At 32.0% G+C, this 19,256-nt stretch overlaps 1 protein-coding gene across 3 annotated transcripts in view; it reads left to right on the forward strand.

Annotated features, from left to right (window-relative positions):
- Fas3 (fasciclin 3) overlaps positions 1-19,256 on the forward strand; it is a 368,573-nt gene that overhangs the window by 333,320 nt on the left and 15,997 nt on the right. For 2 of the 3 annotated variants that reach the window (XM_069828844.1, XM_069828843.1), the window contains 4 exons: positions 1,235-1,268; positions 3,073-3,180; positions 15,740-15,860; positions 17,348-17,377. In XM_069828844.1, the coding sequence (XP_069684945.1) occupies positions 1,235-1,268; positions 3,073-3,180; positions 15,740-15,860; positions 17,348-17,377 (293 nt within the window). The remainder of the gene's footprint in view (positions 1-1,234; positions 1,269-3,072; positions 3,181-15,739; positions 15,861-17,347; positions 17,378-19,256) is intronic. The other variant, XM_069828845.1, reaches the window with a different exon arrangement.

A 19,256-nucleotide genomic window follows, 5' to 3' on the forward strand; every position in this document is an offset into this window, starting at 1 on the left:
TAAGTCTTGGAACTGCAATAAATATAGCGATACATTGATAAAAGGAAGTTATATCTAAATTATTTTCGTATGTACTAAATATAGACATTTCATTATAATATTTGAAACTTGTTGGAACAAAAATATTGTGGCCATACTTATGATACATTTTTATGGAGCATTCTAACAACTTCTGAGACTTCTAGGACTAAAATAAGTTAAATGATCGTAATTAAATTTATTTATAGTTTATAACAAAAGTACTGATACTGGTAAGCCTAATTGTAAAAATCATTGACAAGTCTGTTGAGCAATTAAAATACTTCATCAGTTTACTTTTGTTAATTACGGTATTTAATTTTATGATTAATTAAATGCCAACCACTACAAGACACACAGAAGTAACATTGAAATATTTTAACTACACTCAAGGAATTTTAGAATAAACAGTCCCCCCCCCCCTTCCCCACTGAGAAATTGGCGAATGACATCACAGCAGTTTGATCCTTAGTTTTCTGCTTCTGAAATACCATTTTCTTCCTTCTAAAGGACATAATGATTAGAATGTTCACAGTGTTGTTAATCGGTAAGAGAATATGTTTAAATCAACACTTAGGACTACTACTGGTAATTCCCCCCTCCCCCATTTCATTTATTGTATTCCATATAGAACTGAAGCTTTAAGATGTAGATCAAGTCAAGAGTTTAACAATTTTTTGGCGAGATGGGTTACTTTAAGTAAACAGCTGTCGTATAGGCAACAGCTAAGGGCTGCAGCTGTAACATTACACATAAGCCACAATCGTGAGTTAGAATCTCGCTTAGGGCATCGATATTATTGTTCTTTGTCACTGATATTGTTTGTTGTCCTTAATGGAGACCTGGCACCATGCTCTTCCCATATCATTGGGAGACCTTCCATATGTCCTTCTAGTTAGGGGAAAAGAGCCCAAAATATGGACTTCGCATGAGCTCCACTACAAAAATATGAAGAATCCCAATAGACAAATACAAGATAGATAGATCAAAACTGACATGATGATGTTTGGTGTTATTTGTGGTGAGAAGATGTTAGTGAAGAATGTAAGCAACACCAACTAAGTTTAGAAGAACCAACAGTCTGATAAAAGAAATATTATATTAATTACTAGAGAAGAATTTATCAATTAAAAGTGTTCCAATTAATTAAACCAACAACTGTAGTTATTAACTAAATAAGTAAAATCGCTTATTATTTTAATTGTTCTGTTTTCAGGTGGAACTCCAGCTAGACACGACAATAAAGAATCGTGAGTATCTTTACTGCATGATAAATATTGATAAGAAACTAACATTTCTCGTGCATGCCTTTCTCTCTGTAATGGCATGTTTAAACTTGTGCGCATATTATAGTGTAAACATTAGACTTAGTATTTGCTGACTAATGCTATAGGCTATTTTGTGTCTGCAATGCAAAAAATTTCATAGCTTTTAGTAAGCTAAATTTTGGATTAATAAATCTAATGATACAGTGTGCTGTTTAATATAGTCCTAGAGAATCGTCAGTATAGGCAATTGTTCCACATTTTGCGCCGTTAAATCAGATTTGATTCTTAAAATCTAAATTTCATCTATCATGTTTTTTTTTTTTTTTTTTTTGCTCACATTATACATAAATACATACTTGATTCAACTTCATTATCATTTTCAATGTAAATAACTTTTATTAACCAAAAATATATTTTTTCTACAAATATTTGTTAATGAAGTTTCTTTGTCACTTATTTATCTTTTGTTTTACAAAGTAAAATGATTTATTAAATTAAAAAAGTAATGTAGGAATGAATATGTAAATAATACACTGATATTAATTAGCAGTTAAATTTTATATGTGAAAAATAATATTAAGTTCCAACAAAAGTACTGAAATATTGAAATTTGACTAATTATGACTATAATTTGTATACCAACAGATGTCAGTCATAATTGTCTGACTATAAAGAGAATTTAAACATTTTCCTAGAAATTTATATGATTAGTCAGACTGTGCTAAAGCAAAAAATTTTTAATCAAACAACATATGCCAGCGTCATTATGGAAATTAAGTTAAGAAATATGCCCAAAGTATATGGTTATAAGTGACCATGAAGGCCCATTGTCACTTGAAAGTTTGGAATATAATTCATTCTACATGTTCTTCAAATTCGTTACATATTGTACTTTATGGTATGAGAATATTCAAAATCCTGTTCATACTATCTGTCATTTTACTGTACCTTATTCCCATTTATATATTTTCTTGGGACTTTGTGTGCACTACAATGGAAACAATGGTATTCTTTTTGGTATTGCTTAATCTTGCAATATAATTCTTATGTTAGGCAACATGCGAAAGACAATATCTCAGCAATGGCTGTGCTGTGTATAGATGAATGTGGCCAGTTTTACTTCTTCTATAATGAACAATATTTCGACCCTCGAGTGATAAGGGCACTTGAATGAATGTATTGCTTATAAGCAGACAGAATTTTATTATATGTAGAGGTCCGAATATTGTAGTTGTTACTGTCTGTCTTGTTTGTAACATTAGTTTTGACGCATAACTTTTGAAGCCCTTTTGCATAAAAATATCTCCACATATTCTTTCAGCATTTACATTCCCACTTAATTTTCCCTCTTTTAATATCCTCTTTGGCCTAATTTAACCAAGACGAGCTAATTACAGACAGTATTTTATTTATGTCAAATGTGAACTGAAAATACATTAAGTCAGAGCAAAATTTCTTCAATATTGGCAGAAATGTTTGCTACATAATATCCACAGATTAAGTCCAAGAGAGTAGATTTTATTTACATTTAGGACCCGTCTTTATAGTAATTGATTCATATACTGCATTTCTTAGTCTTCAGGCATGTTATATTTTGTGAAGCCAAGATTTTCTGTTCTGACATTTTTCCTGGGAAAACAGAGAGAATGTTAAAGATCGATAATTTTGTGTACCACGCAACATATGCTGGCTGCCTCAGACTGCATGTTGAGGGTAAAATTATGTGTATTTATGTAAACTTTTGTAACAATATACTATCTAGAATTGTGTTGCATGTGGTTTTCAGAGAAACATTCATAAAGGACTCGCAAACGCAGGGTTCAAACCCCAACTCAGGAGACAATCCACCCGATGAGCAAAAGAGTTTAACAGCCACAGTCAAAATCAATGAAAGGCAAGAACATTGATGTTCTCATCATGTTGAAAGACTCGACTATTATGTCTCATGTTGGAAGATGTAACATGGACAATGGTCAACAACAAAGGGGGCATTTCATCTGTGTCAGCATATTTCGTAGTTGGTCCATTTCATAAACTCACAAACTGCATTCTTGTCCATACATAAAGTAATCATATGAAATACTTGAGTCAAATGTTGGAATAAAGGCATATTACTACAAGCACTTTGATCGTGTTATAATTTTTCTGGGCGGTTAGTTTTAGTCATTCATAGATATTACAAATGGGTCTTCTCTTGTGATAATGTTATGCGTGATTTTATAAGCATTCTTGTTTAATGCGTTTTATAGCAAAATACATGTTTCTTTATAATTATATAATTCAATAGTTGCTATTCTGTATTTATCTTTTCTTAGTTAACGTCCCCACACCAGAAATCTTGTAAAATTATAATAATAACTCTCTCTTCTGTAGAATGTTTAGTAAGAAAGTATAAAAATTTTAGGCATGTGCTGTTGAGGATAGAATAAGATAAAAATGTTTCACAATATTTTTTTTATAAGAATGATTTATTTCAAAGTTACAGTTTAAAGAGCCAGGAAGAAATAATAAAACTACCACCCATAACAGGTATAATTAACAAGCCCAGTATTCCCTTAATTATACTAAATCTGTGTTCACCTATATTAAATATAGTTGATATATTAAAATCACCACATAAAGTGTATTAAAATAAACGAAATGAATAACAAATAGTTAAACCCGTAGAAAAAAAAAAACAAAACAAAAAAATATTTACATATCTCAAAGACACCATTTCCAAAATTAAGTCTTTAAATAAAATCCCGCCAAAAATGGTATAAAGCAAATTTAGAAATACGGTACATAAACAAGTTGAAGTTAAAGGTATTTGAAAGGATAAATTACCCTACTCGCTCCAAGTACACATGTTGGTCTGCAGTTTATGCATGATTATTCATCTTTATGCAATGGTCGATACATGAATTTACGTCATTTACTCAAGCATCCCCACTAAAGCTGTAGTTCTTTCCACTGCTGTAGGTATTGTCCTCAGTGCATTATGGGAGGCAAACAACATAGCACCGCATGTTGATGATGATGATGATTATTATTATTATTATTATTATTATTATTATTATTATTATTATTATTATTAATGAAATAATGTTGATAAGGGAAACAGGAGTACCCTGTGAAAACCTACTGCCAAGCATTGCCTTTATGTATCACAGATTCTACTTGGCCCCACTGGGATTACAACGTGGACTACTAGCATGGAAAGCCGAATTTCTAGCCGTTAAGTTAATAGTGAACCTTACGCACGATTATCAAGTAAGGAATTATCAATACCTTAAACTAACTTCTACAAAGTCATAGGTCATGAAAGACCAATTTTTTCGTTAGCTTGGTCATGGATCTTGAACTCATTGAGTTTCTATCTATGAAGTCGCTTTTGTGTTAAAAATATTCCGATAGAGAATTAATTCCCATTACAGGCCATGGAGGCCCACAGGGTATCGGAAGATTAAAGCACCCACATGTAAAGACAGTTGACATTAATGACAGTGGGGTGTCAGTCCTGCATGCCTGTCGTCTTCACCCCCAAGGAAATATCTTTGGTTCTCATTTATTTTAGAGACTGAGTAAACTCCAGGGCCATAGTGCAGCTGCAAAGAGTAGATAAATGGAGAAAATCCATGACCTCATCAGGAAGTGTATATGTGACTTTCCAATTTGCAGCGTTATGTCTTAACTGCAATGCTATCATGTGTCTTCGCATAGAGCATAGTGATAAGTTTAATGTGGCTGCAGATCTACTTGATTTTTTCCGAGGTTTTCTCCAACTGTAAGGCGAATGTCAGGTAATCCGTGGCGAATTCTCGGCCTCATCACGCCAAATACCATCTCGCTATCACCAATTCCACTGATGCTAAATAACCTAGTAGTCAATACAGCGTCGTTAAATAAACAATTTAAAAAACTTTGATTATAAACATTATTCGAATGAAAAATGAATTGCAATCATGATTAACTCTTCAAGTATTCGATTTTTTACCATTGGAAATATTTACAAGTAAAAGTATACATGACATGTATGCATTGAACAATTAAGTACGAAACAATTGAAATGTTGCGTTTTCTCTTATTACCTTTGTTGATGTATGCCAAGACACTATAAATATTAACTCACAACTGGAATATGTATTTTCGAACAATAACTTTCATTCTTACGTTTTTCAATTCGGCTAATATGGGAAGAAATGCAATATTTTATAATATAAACTACTTATAATGAAGATCTCATCCTTTTTTCCAATCACAAACTAATGTATATCGTAGGCCTACTCAGTTATACTTTTTTTATTTTGAAAACTGCGATGTTAGAGTGGTTAACAAAAAAAATTAATATAAATACTAATTCGATTTGTACTGTACATAACTCGTCTGATAACAAATAGTTTATATTCGCATTTCAGGGTAATTAAGGCAATCATATTTTTAATATTTCATGTTTTGTAGCAGACTTCCTTGCATAAGTAATGTTTACCTACTGTATTTTCGTGTTTACGTTTTCTTGATCGTCATATTGCTAAGTTATTCAGGATACTTTGCACTGAATGGCAGACCTATGTTAAGGTCCTGAGATTAGAAGCATCTTGATTACATCCAACACAGACAAGAAATAAAAAAAAAAAACTTAGGGAATAATTACATTTACTAAAGGTAAATTTAACACAAACGGAAATGCTCCCATTGTTGAGGATCATTGCATGTATTGGTGGAATGGTAACGGCTGGATTTGACATCCCTGTGGTTGGAAGTGGGAATTTGGACAACACTAGAAGGGTGCAAGTTGCATGTGGCCATAGGCTGTGATGTGGCGGTGCATGGTCTCACAAGCTAACAAGGATGGAAGATAAGTCCAGGAGTGCTGTCTACAAACCTGTCTGTGTCTTGCTTCGTAACTAACATTCTGTTTATATGTAGCTTTACTTACAAGTAATATGTGTATATGTCGCTAGCTATGTAGGTTGTAATTATATAAATGCATGTTGTAATTTATTACCTTGATAAAAATAATTGATCTCTGTGGTTTGCTAACCCAAGTATCTATCTATTTAGGAAAGATACGTGATTTATGCAGTGTTAATAAACTTGAATACCGGTACATATAAAGATGTATAAGTTATTTTCTGTAATATTTGTAAAACTTTTCATACTTTAAATATAAATTAGATATTCTCAAAGCGTAGGTATTAAATAAACATACTTGATGAATGTTGAAATAAAGTATTAATTATTAATCTATTTTACTCGAATGTATTACACACTTTAAAATTAATGTATACGGTACATACAGGGTGATTCACGAGGATTTACCGTCACTTACGGAGCTTATTTCTGAAGACATTCTGGGCAAAAAATGTCATATAAACATTTGTCCTAATTTCAATATTTTCAAAGTTACATTAATTTGAAATTGTTAGTAAAACACTTTTTTCTTTAGTTTTAAGGGTAAAAAAATATTACAAATTGAGAATGAACTATTCAGAATTGTCATTTCTTTAATTGACTAGTTTTCTGAAGGTAAAAATGTGTTGTTAATTGCTTTGTACAGATTTTATTTTTCAATTTTTAACTAAAAATGACATTCTTACTCACTTATAAAAATTTTTACAAATCATACGACTTTAGGAACTTAATTCTTTACAATTTAATTATGCATTCTAATGTACAGTCTTAAAGAATTTACAAGAGTTGCGTGATTTCTAACAATTGAGGACCGTTTTTGCAAAACTTGCTAACTGCAAAATTTGTAAAATTGAAATTTTGATGGATTCGTTAACATAAGACAAGCCTCTACATGATGTCCAAAGCGTCTTAGTAAAATTGGGTTATTTCTCTTCATTGTAGTGTGTCAAAGTGTGATCGTTTTTTCAAAACTTGCTTTCTGTTATAAGTGGGACATACAGAGAAACTTACTTACTATTCTATAACATACATTTTTCGCGAAATAATTTATGTCCCTCATTTATAGATATTCAATGTTAAAATATGTTTCACGTGACTATTCAGTAAAGAATTCATTACTTTGATGCAAACCTATTTTTATTGAAACGTATGATCCATAAGTTTTAAAATAAGCCCAAGTTTAAGATTCTACCTCAATTAGAAGAGAAGTTATGAATTATTTTTGTTGACATAGTATGCGACATTTTTACATTTTTTCTCGTATTGACAGAATTGCTGTATGGATATCGTGCATTATTGAGGGCTAAAATTTTACATAATTAATTAACTTAAGGTTCTTTACCATCCCACCAAATTTAATGAAAATCTGAGGTGGTCGGGTTGAAAAGTCCACTTTTTTGTGTTGATTTGACATGGAATGGCCCTATAGTGTTTTGTCTCTCCTGTAAAATTTAGTTTTTTCAGTTAGCAAGTTTTGCAAAAACGGTCCTCAATTGTTGTGATAAATGCGTAAGAAAATGTAATTTTGTAGTTAAAAATCGAAAAAAAATTCTGTACGAAGCAATTATGGAATCACAACACATTTTTAGCTTCAGAATACTAGCTAATTAAAGAAATGATACTCCTGAATAGTAGTATTCTTTTACCCTTAAAACTAAAGAATAATGGTATTTTACGAACAACTTCAAATTAGTGTAATATTCTGAAAATATTGAGATTAGGACAAATATGACATTTTTTGCTCAGAATGTCTTTGGAAATAAGCTCCGTAAAGGATGGTAAATCCTCGTGAATCACCCTGTATAATAAAAACATTTAGTCTTCTGATGAATGTATGAGGGTCGTGTCAAAACTTACGAGCATAATATATAAACTACGTAGAAATATCTTCATAGGAATTGCCTACTGTACTTTAATAGTCTTATTATTCATAAAATAATCATTAAAATTATAAAATAGTTACCTATAAACAGTTGTTTGAACACTTAAAATCTGAGTGTGGCCGATCTTCAGGCATTATACTACATGTTTACGAGGTTCATTAACGTGATGTTTTGGACGGATGATACAGCTTTACTGACGTGCTGTTGAATGTCCCATCCATTTAAATGGTGCATAGTATGAGACTTTTTACGTAATGGCGCAACGACAATGACGATGATGATACAAGGAAAGAAAAACAACTAAAAGCTACGTGAGTGCTTGTCAAGAACATGTGGGAATGCAGAGAAGAAACTATGCGAGCTCCAGGCTAGTAGGTAACTTGTCTCACTCCATTAATCGCTATTCCACTAAAAGAACCTAGAAACATTTTCGAGATAAAAAGCCGAAAGATGGATACAGCCTAATAGGTACCACATTGAAAAGGGAAAGAAATTTCTAGTACATCAGGGCAGGGAGGGTCGCCAAAATGTGAGCCATGACATGAGAGTGAACTTCGCAATCGTCACTAGTCAAGGCACTAGTCAAGTAATCACTAATGTGTGAAGGCCGAAATTAGCTCGCACATAATCCTCGAAGGTATGCCTAAGCCAAACGATTATATTATCACAGACACTGTCCATAAGAACATACTTGTTATGAGAGAATATCTTAGGTTTCTTTATTTCTCCACGAAATCACCATTACAAATAACGCATTCTTTTCAACTTTTTCAAGAGACCAGAAGTACATTTGCTGTAGAACACTGACATTCTAAGTGCTGCGTATCTTTATTGGTCTCGAAGTAATTATTATTATTATTATTATTATTATTATTATTATTATCATTATCTTCATTATCTTTATTATTATTATCATCATCATTATCTTCATTATCTTTATTATTATTATCATCATCATTATCTTCATTATCTTTATTATTATTATTATTATTATTATTATTATTATTATTATTATTTGAAGAGAAAATATTATGATTCTGCAAAAAATTACGGTATTTCGAAATTTTCACTGAAATACTCATTTTTAGCATCTGTCTGTCTGTGTACATTTTTGGCCAGATTTAGTAAAATATATTCAGTATTAACATGAAAGGGATGCCCTTTATCACCTACCCTGTTCAACATCTACTTTGATTTACCTGATTGGTTGGTTTCTTCCGAGGTTTTCCTCAGTTGAGGTGGATGCCAGATGGTCTATGGCAAGTAATCTGTGGCGAATCCTCGGCCTCATCTCACTACATCTCGCCAAAAAAATTGTAATGTTGTAAAATTTTGATTTGTTCCACATCTTAAAACTTCAATGCTAATGTAAGATCTATGGAATACAATAAATGAAATAAAAAGAAAATGACATTAAAAAATCCTGGTTGAGACAAATTACCTGGTTGAGGTTTTTTTTTGGGGAGGGGGGGTTTTCCCTCAACCTAATAAGAGCAAATGCTAAGTAACTTTCGGCATTGTACTCTAGTTTCATTTCGCTGGCATTATCACTTCCATTTCATTCAGACGCTATATAATCTTAGCAGTTGAAAAAGCATCGTAAAATAACCAATTAAAAAAAAATCTACTTGGAGGATTTACTGAAGAACTGTTTTCAGAACATGGGAGGGGTGATAGTAAGAAGAAGAAGAATAAAATGCATAGAATTTGCTGATGATATGGCATTGTGAGCAGTACGAGATGAAGATGAATGAAAACAAGACGAAGACCATGGTTATCGGAAGTGAAAATAAAAAAGGTAAACTTGTGAATTCTAAATGAGCCAGTAGAACAAGTGGACAGCTTCAAATACTTGGGATGTACTATAACTAGTAGGCCTACCGGTAACATAACCTGCTACCAGAAAGTCAAAAGGAAGATAACCATGGCAAAGGAAGCTTTAATTAGAAAAAGGAGCATCTTCTGCTGACCTCTGGAAAAAGAACACACTCCAGATTTAGTATTCTTGAACCACATACCGGTACCATCTGTTAGTTTTATAAAGGAACTGTTTTGAGTCTATAATTCCAAGGTGAATGAATATGATATTGAGAAATGCTATGGTCAGTAATTGTACAGTGATCATTAATTTAATTTTATAATAATGCATAAAATCAATAATATAGTTGTATGATCACATTATGTTAAAATTTATTAAGGGGTTAGGTACAGCTTACAGCAGTAAAATTTTTGGAAATATTCGACATTTTTTTCCACCATTACTGTATCTTGTACAATAATGAAAATTGGTATGTATAAAACACTGTCCTTCTGCTAAGTGAAAAAAAAAAAATATTTTTACGATTTAAAAAAAATTATATATATATATTCAAAATTCATTATGGTGGTAGTTCACTGTGCAGTGATGAAGCATTTCCCTCATGACTCATAATCTTGTTAACTTTTTCATGTTCTCTCTTTTTTATTTTATTGCTGAAACTCATGTTTACAATATCATGCTCTTTCAACTACATTCCTTAATAAATGATATTATTTTTTTATTTTGTGTTAGAAGAAAATACTGATATTTGACCATTTTTTAAAGGAATTTATTTTTATCAGACAATTTATATAAGGTAGAGAAGTGATCTTGCATCATATTGTAGATATGACATGCATAAATACACACAAAAAATTTCATCACAGAATGTTGGATAGTTTTTGAGTTAAGTGGGAAATGCTTCATCACTGCACAGTGAACTGAATTTTGAAAAAAAAAAAAAAAAAAAAATGTAAATAATTTTTTTAAATCGTAAAAATATTTTTTTCATATAGCAGAAGGACAGTGTTTTACACATATTAATTTTCATTACTATACAAGATACAGTAATGAAGGAAAAAATGTTGAATATTTCCAAAATTTTACTACTGTAAGCTGTACCTAACCCCTTAAAAGTTTAAAAAACAAGACATGTTTCGGGGCTATTGCCACCCCATCTTCAGTGTTGAAAATAAAGATTACTGGACGTAACCTGCTGATCGGCCTGTACGTCCAGTAATCTTTATTTTCAGCACTGAAGATGGGGTGGCAGTAGCCCCGAAACATGTCTGTTCTTTTTTAAACTTTTAATAAATTGTAATATAACGTGATCATACAACTATATTATTGATTTTATGCATTATTATAAAAAAAAGTGAATGAATATGTTTAATGAGCTGCAAATCATTGATGTTGGACTCGAATTTTGTCGCAATGTAGTTTTTGAATTCCTGAAAAAAAAAAAAAAATGCGAAAATGCGCTGATCAGAATAATGATTACTGCACCAATATATGGAGAATTAGAGAATAATTGCAGGACGTTTCTCTAAAAACGAGTATGTTTCTGTAAACCTCTCTCTGTATCTTTGACGTTGTGAATTTTCATGTTAGGTCAATAATAATAATAATAATAATAATAATATGATTGAAGAATACCTACTGCTTAACTTGCTGCCATTAGTTTTATAATACAATAATAATTATAATATTATATTATTTTCATTATGGAATATTTATATTTTTACAAAATTAAAAGACGTGAAATAAGTTATTACTGTATCTACCTGAAATCACAGAGGTCAGTTGCTGTGAATTGTAGTGTTTTGTAAATCGTTAAAATAAAATATGTAAATGTGTCCATTACTTGTTTATTAAATTAATAAAACAATTTATGTATTGATATTTCTAAAAATATAACTTTGTTTCATTAAATGATAATAATTGTGCTTATATTTTTCTGTTTTTGTCTTTTTTGAAGACTTTACAGTTGCCCCACTGTTTTGTAAAATGTGTAAAATGTCAAATATGTATATGCTCAATGCATCATTTCAGGGGCAAGGGATAAAATAAATAATAATTTGTGGAAGCTTTTCTATAGTTCCAGTTCCATACTGGACATTTTAGTACAAATATACCATTTTAAAAGTGTAGTTTGCTTGCTAATGCCAATAAAGACTATGGGTGTAATGTCTCTAATATTTGTTACTTGTGTGCATTTGTTTGTCTTAATATTTAATATAAACATTCTTTAGTGGTGTTTTAGCTTTTATTAACATAATGAAAGTGAGTGAAAGTATATAAAGATTTAATTCATGAACATAACACTATACTTACAGAATGATATCTATACTATTGTTATGACCAGGTGTTAGTATTTCATTAAAATTTGTCATGGACATAAAAATGAATTTATTTAGATTTAAACGATAGCTAAATTTGTTTCAACATTTATAATAAATTACGCAGACTTAATAATTGTAGTATGTTGATTAATTAGCATGAATGTATTTCTGCTGACGATGTTGTCACAGCATGACAGGTTTAAAACACCAGTATTAAAAATTTGTCTGTCAAAATATATGTAGCAGATCGTTAGGATGTTATGACATATTATGTATTTCACGATAGTGAAGCTCTGGTCATGACAGTCTTCTTGTATTCTAATCAGTAAGGAAATAACATTTATTGTGGAGGTGATTAACATATTTCTTGATTGTTGCTGGTACCGGTATCATTTTTAATCTATTTTCATTATGGCACGGAATGTTATAACATTTGGCCTAAACTTGCATAAATGCATATGCGTAATAAAAATCTCATCTATTAGTAAATATATAATGTAGCCTCATATTTCGGTATAACGGAATTTCATTATAACAATTCAGTTATGGTGGCATAATAATATGTAGATACTGGTATATAAATGTAATGAGCATTTTTTTTGGATTCTGTGTTTTTCTTGGTAATGTTCTCCACTATATGCAGTGTTTAAAGTTGCTAGAGTTTTTTATAAACTGATTTAAAAAAAGCATTCATTATGGCATGATATATTACTTAAACTAATGTACCGGTAGTGTCACAAAACACTTAAATTTGTATTCTGTGTTGTTCTTAGCATCAAAATGACAATAGAAGAAAAAGTACTGATTCAGTATTAAAAACTTCTCAGATTACCAGGAAACAATTGGCATTCATACAGTCCTCTCTGTAGATTAAAAACTCAAAAAAGTTTCATATCCATGGTTCAAGAATTAAAATAGAAAATCAACATCCCGAATTTAAAAGAAACCTTACAAATTAAACCAAACCCTTTAACTCTATTAAATATAGAGTATAATCTAAATTTAACAGAAGAAATACTGAAATCAGAAGTAAACACTGAAATAATGAAACAATTGTCTTTAGAGACAATTAATATTAGGTACCCTCCACAAAACTGGCTTCATTTATACACTGATGGATAATTGATCTCCAGGGAAAAAAGTGCAGGTGTTACGTGTTGTCTCTTCTCACTTTATAGATCTCTTGGATATGGAACAACAAGTTTTGATGGAGAAATCATTGCAATAAGTGAAAGTCTCAGGAATCTTCTATGCCACATCAATAAATTAAAAAATACAGTTATATTGTCAGACTCCAAAGCAGCTATTCTATCAATAGTCTCTAAACACACACCTTCATCACAAACAGCAGAAATAATAAAATGCTCTCTCAATTAATAACACTCTATAAAAGAATTGCATTCCAATGGATATACCATCCCATTGTGGAATCGTGGGAAACAGGAATGTGGATGCTTTAGCAAAGAAGTGCAGCACTGCTACTTACAGACCTGTTACAAAGTCTACATATTACTCTACGAAAAGATTTATTAAATCTACATACTTAGACTTCAACAAACAACATTTGATAACACAATCTCAAGGGAAAAAATGGAACTCTCTGCATCATAATCCACAGTTAATTCCCGATTTACCATGCATACCTGTAGCTACATTTAGATTGCCAACAGGCCATGACTGTTTGGCCAAACACCTGCATAGAATTGGAATATATCAGGCCACTAACTGTCCATTGTGCAACTCAAACCAAGAAATGGATTCGGAACACCTCAAAATCTGTGCTTCATTGGCTGACCATGACAATATCTTTGAAAAATATTGAAGTACAATAGGTCAAATAACTTTATTGTCAAACACCTGGTATTAGAAAACAACAACAAAATCATTGAAATAATGTTTATCCATGTTGAATCTTTCGTACACTACTTTTAACACTTGAATATAAATAATTGATTAAATGGCGATCTTACTCGTGTTAATTCAGAACACACACACTATATGACACCACATTTCAACACTTTTCAACAATCGAACGCACCCACACAACAGGCAGCAAAGTTCGAGATGATGCCGAGATCTAGTAGGCTCTGAGGATGGTGTGAAGAAGCACCGAAACAGCTGTAAGACGCACATGCTTACACAATTAACACGAGTAAGATCGCCATTTAATCAATTAATAATGTTTAATTTTTTTTTTACACTGTAATTTTCGAATGTTGCAGTAATACTAAAATATATATATATATATAGGCCTCCTATCTAATTCATATTACGGTACCGCTACTTTTTCTTTCCCAGAGATCGAAATGGAATAGAGTTCATGGAATGATTATGTTAGCTGCTAGTCTAGCATTGAACTACTGCTGTTCCACTCTGAAATCTTTTAATTTCCTAGGTGGATGAAGTCCCCTGTTTCTTCATTACCTATGATACCAATATGTTCGGGAACCCACAGAAGTTGGATATTTATGCCACCAATATAGGTTATCTGATTTTAATCTCAAAAAGAAATAAATGACGTGAGAAGTGTAGGGAGTGGAATTAAATGGGAAAGAAAATATAAAATAGAGTCGTTTGCTGACACTTTCACATATGGTCAACAAAGACATTCCTGGATCCTGCTAGTCTTGCAATGTGAGAAGTTCAATTTATGAACTGAGGAAATTTGTAAGACAGAATCTATTACCCCCAGTGGTAGGGTACCGGTAACAGATGAGAATGACGACTGAGTTTAATGTAATTCTTACTTGAATAAGAAATTACGGTAAATTTTAACTTACCTAGAATCTTTTGATTCATAAAAAGTTATTTTGCGTATAGTAAATCTACAAGAAGTGTCATCCAGCTTTATTTCTCTTCTGAAGATAGCCATGTGAAGTACTTTTATCACTCTTAATATTTTAATATTATTCTTTTTGTCTGAGTTTCAGCGTACTAATCATGGTAACCATTCGAAAACCGAAGGCTAACAGCTTATTTTAATATTCTTCTTCATTCTAAATACAGTCTTTTAACACTTACAAAATCACTGATGAACTACCGGTATTAAGTTATTTAGATTAAATAAATAACAGCTCCACATTGTTAACATTTTAAATTATGGATTATTCTACCCGATTGACTAGTTTCGATGTTATTTCTATCATCTTCTGAACTAGTCTATCAGGTGGAATAACACAATATAATTTAAAATGTTAACACAGTGAATTCATTATTTATTTAATCTAAAAAAAACTTAATAGTTGAACAGTGTTAATATTCTTGTTGATACGGTGCTCTGGTGTTGAACATTATTTATGTACCGGTATATAGAATACTTTAAGCACTGATTATATTATAGTGGAAAGCATTATATTTACATACTTGTAGAATTGTAACAATAATACGTGAACAAGGAATATGTAATTTTTTTATAAGTTACCATTTAATGTAACAGTAAAATATCTGTATTAAAGTAAAATGTGATATACCAGCAACAATACAATTAGTATTGCTAAGCAACTTAGGAACACATTGAGACGTCATTGCTGCTTACAGTAGCGACACGGAGAGTGCAGACCATGGGCCTTCAGAGAAGAGCAAGAAACCTAAGATGAACCTAACCTATATCCTCAAAAAGAAGAAGGACAAAGTGGCTGCTGATGCAGATGATTTGAAGGTGAGAACATAGAAATTCATGAGTTATCCGTGTGGAAGGATACATAAACTCGTGCCTTGTGAGCAGGGTGCGAATTAAGATTTCTGATGAGGGGGAGATAGCCTAGAATCCTAGATACAGAATACCCATACATAAAATTATTATTATTCTCATTCGATACGGCTCAACGCTTGGTAGCACTGAGTTGCTTGTCTTACATCTTGATCATAATAATAATTATATCCATGAATAGGCTTAAGATAAGATGTGTAATTCCTAAGTTATTGATTGTTGTTAGCTTGCTAGTAGTGATGATAATATGTCAGTATTATTTTATTTGCTTACTTTGTACTTTATAAAGTACATATACTCATATTAAAACAATTATATTTTGTGAGGGGGGATAGAAGTTATCTCTGGCAGGGATGTTAATATGAATTTATGAGAGGGGGATAACTTTCCAACAGGGGGGAGGGGAAATCCCCCATCCTCCTCCCCATTAATTCACACCCTGCTTGTGAGACACACAATAAAAATAAATAATAAGTTCAGAAGAAGATAAAATCAAGAAACACGTAGGCCTGCTATTGTATCTAGATAAAATATTACAAAAAAAAAAAAGAAAGACAATAATATGAACAGCATGAGACAGAATGTTTCTGCAAATACATGTCCCACTTTTTGCTTTATTTCCCAAATTGTTAGGGCTAGGTTATTTGTTAAAAGTATAGTAATTCATGTAGATTTTTGGAAGTCCCTTAATTCGGTGTGTAACGTAATTTTCGATTGGAGGCATAATTCTATACACAAGTTCTCTGACACAAATGTTTCTGACATTACAATATAAAAAAGGAAACATCAAAAAGGATACAGCCAACTGTCGATTACCTGGATGCAGATTAACTGGATTACGGATTAACCATAGAGCTTTTTACTTTATTGTACTCGAGATATTTTGTAGACTCGTGAATTGAGCTTAGACTCCCTCCCATTCCCTCAACTCAAAAGTTACGCAGGCTCACTCCATTATCTGTAAGAAAGACAACTCTGTCAAAAAAAAAAAAAAAAAAAAAACCAAACAAAGAAACAAAAAGTGTTAACGAACTATTTTGACAAAGTGTATGTCTCCTTGTAAGTGATGAAATTAAATTGTTGGTAGTTTTATTGTTATGGTAAAACAGTTTATGACCTTTGATAGTGAATTCTAGTGCTGAAGAGCATTCGCACTAATGTAAGTAATAAATAAACCTCAATTTTCGCTTAATTCTGGAATGGCTCCTGCCCATTACCACGGATAATCAAGAGTTGACTGTATTGGTAATAATCCGATTTCGGCTATGACCTATTTTGTAGAAAACTAAATAAAATATATTATTATTTGCTCGTTCGTGTATGTATGCACACACTTAACTTTATAACCAGGTTTGGTGAAAAAATACTGTAACACTTTTCACAAAATTAGGTTAAATGCAATCATTGTCGTACATTGTCTTTTTCTTCTTTTTCAGTTACAGAGCGTGGCAATGGAAGAAGAAAAGGTATGTCTTGTTTGTTTGTCATTGTTAGTCAGTTGTTCACGCTAAGATACAAAAGTATCCATTGTATTTCCGTGTGACCTTATCATTTCTGAATACCGTACTTAAAAAGCATTCAGTTAGCTGACGACTTCTAATTTTAAAGCTAAAAGTAAAATCTCAAAAAGATCCTGTGAAGTTTAGATGGCAGTGAGATTGTAGAGCAAGTTGGTATCAGTTCATGTTTCCTCCTGCCATTTTCATTCTTTTGTTCAAGAAAGTCGCCCAAACGTAATCTCGTCTGTAGTTCAAAAGAATTAAATTAACTAAATAATTATTATTGTTCAGTCAACTGTCCGAAGATAGGTTTGAATCCCACAAGTGATAACAATGAGGCACCACTTATGAGGCAACTAAGCTAGAATATAGTGGGGTAGGGTGGCCAGTTCTTTTCCCCCTCAATTGCATACATCGCCGATTAGTTACATATTATACTAGTCAGACTTCAGATGCAAACAATTGTTCTTTCTGTGACATTCACACTTTAAGTACTAAATGCAAAAATGTATGATTAAAAGAATATTATGGAGAAAAGCAAACAAAATACCGTTACTATTGTCCGTGTCTGGAATCTGTAGCCCTAAGAGACGAAACAAGTCCTCTGTGCAAGTGGTTAGTGGAGATGGTTGGACCATTGATCACATTGCTTGGAAGGAGCAAGCGATATGTCACCGTCTGCCACGCATATCTTACCCTTTAGCAGCAAATGCTGCCCATAACACACTCCTGCACTGCTAGGCTCCGCCCATTTGCTTCTCTTCATCTCCACACAAGTGTGCCGGCTAGGTCTACAGATTCCAGTGAACTACATTTTAAACTTAAAAAATTTCTTCACCTACTTGCACACTTCAAAGAACACTTTCTAACAAAGTAAGAAAAGAACTGTTTTATAATTTCATAAAACTATAATAATTATCCCCATTCAATTACATTGGTCCAAAATGTGTGCTTCATTACAACAAAAGCCAAATAGGCATGCAGAGATACGTATTCTAAGACTCTTAATTGGCTATCAGTTAAGAGAATGTAAAAGAAACACAGACAGACAAAAACAATTGTTTGTCATAGGGGTCGAAGAGTTAGTGGCCTAAGAAGAAGTAAAGGGATCAAAAAGATATTGGCTTAGGAAGAGGCAGAGTAGTCAAAGAGATATTACTGTAGGAAGAGGTAGAGAGGTCGAAAAGATATTAAGCTTGAAAGAAGTATAAGGCTTAAAGAGACATTTGACTGAGGAGGCAGAGGGACCGAGATGATACCATAAAGATCGAAGAGTTGCTGGTCTAGGAAGTAGTAAAAGAGACGAAGCAATATTGATCTACAAAGATGTAGAGTATTTTTTTATGCTCAACCATGCCGAAATGTAGTAATTATAGACCTGGTAGCTGTCCTTTAATGCATGTCATTAAAGTACACCTATTCATTAAAGTTCAGGTTTTCGATTATTCTCGGATATGCAATCGAAAGACGAAGGAAACATCACGGAGGCTGGAAATCCAATACTGTCGCAGAAGGTTATGTTCTGTTACTATAATAATTAGCGTTAATTGTAAATAATATTCAAATAAATTCAATTTGTCATCTCGTTTTTCAATTCTAAATCAATTTCCAGGTTATATCAAAATTAGTTCATGTTATTCTCTACATTACATCAAGGTCAATAACATTATTGTTCCTCAGAAAAAATCAATACTTTCGCGTCTGCGCACATCTCACAATTTACGAGCTATGCACAAGGTCACTTCTGATCTTCAGTCAGATACGAATAAAATGAATACTTCTGAATAATTTCAAGTTAGAAATATGGTCGAGCATAAAAAGTCGTATGAAACTTGCCTATAATGGT

The sequence above is a fragment of the Periplaneta americana genome, chromosome 6 (assembly GCF_040183065.1).
Source record: "Periplaneta americana isolate PAMFEO1 chromosome 6, P.americana_PAMFEO1_priV1, whole genome shotgun sequence".
Taxonomy (NCBI): Eukaryota; Metazoa; Arthropoda; class Insecta; order Blattodea; family Blattidae; genus Periplaneta; species Periplaneta americana.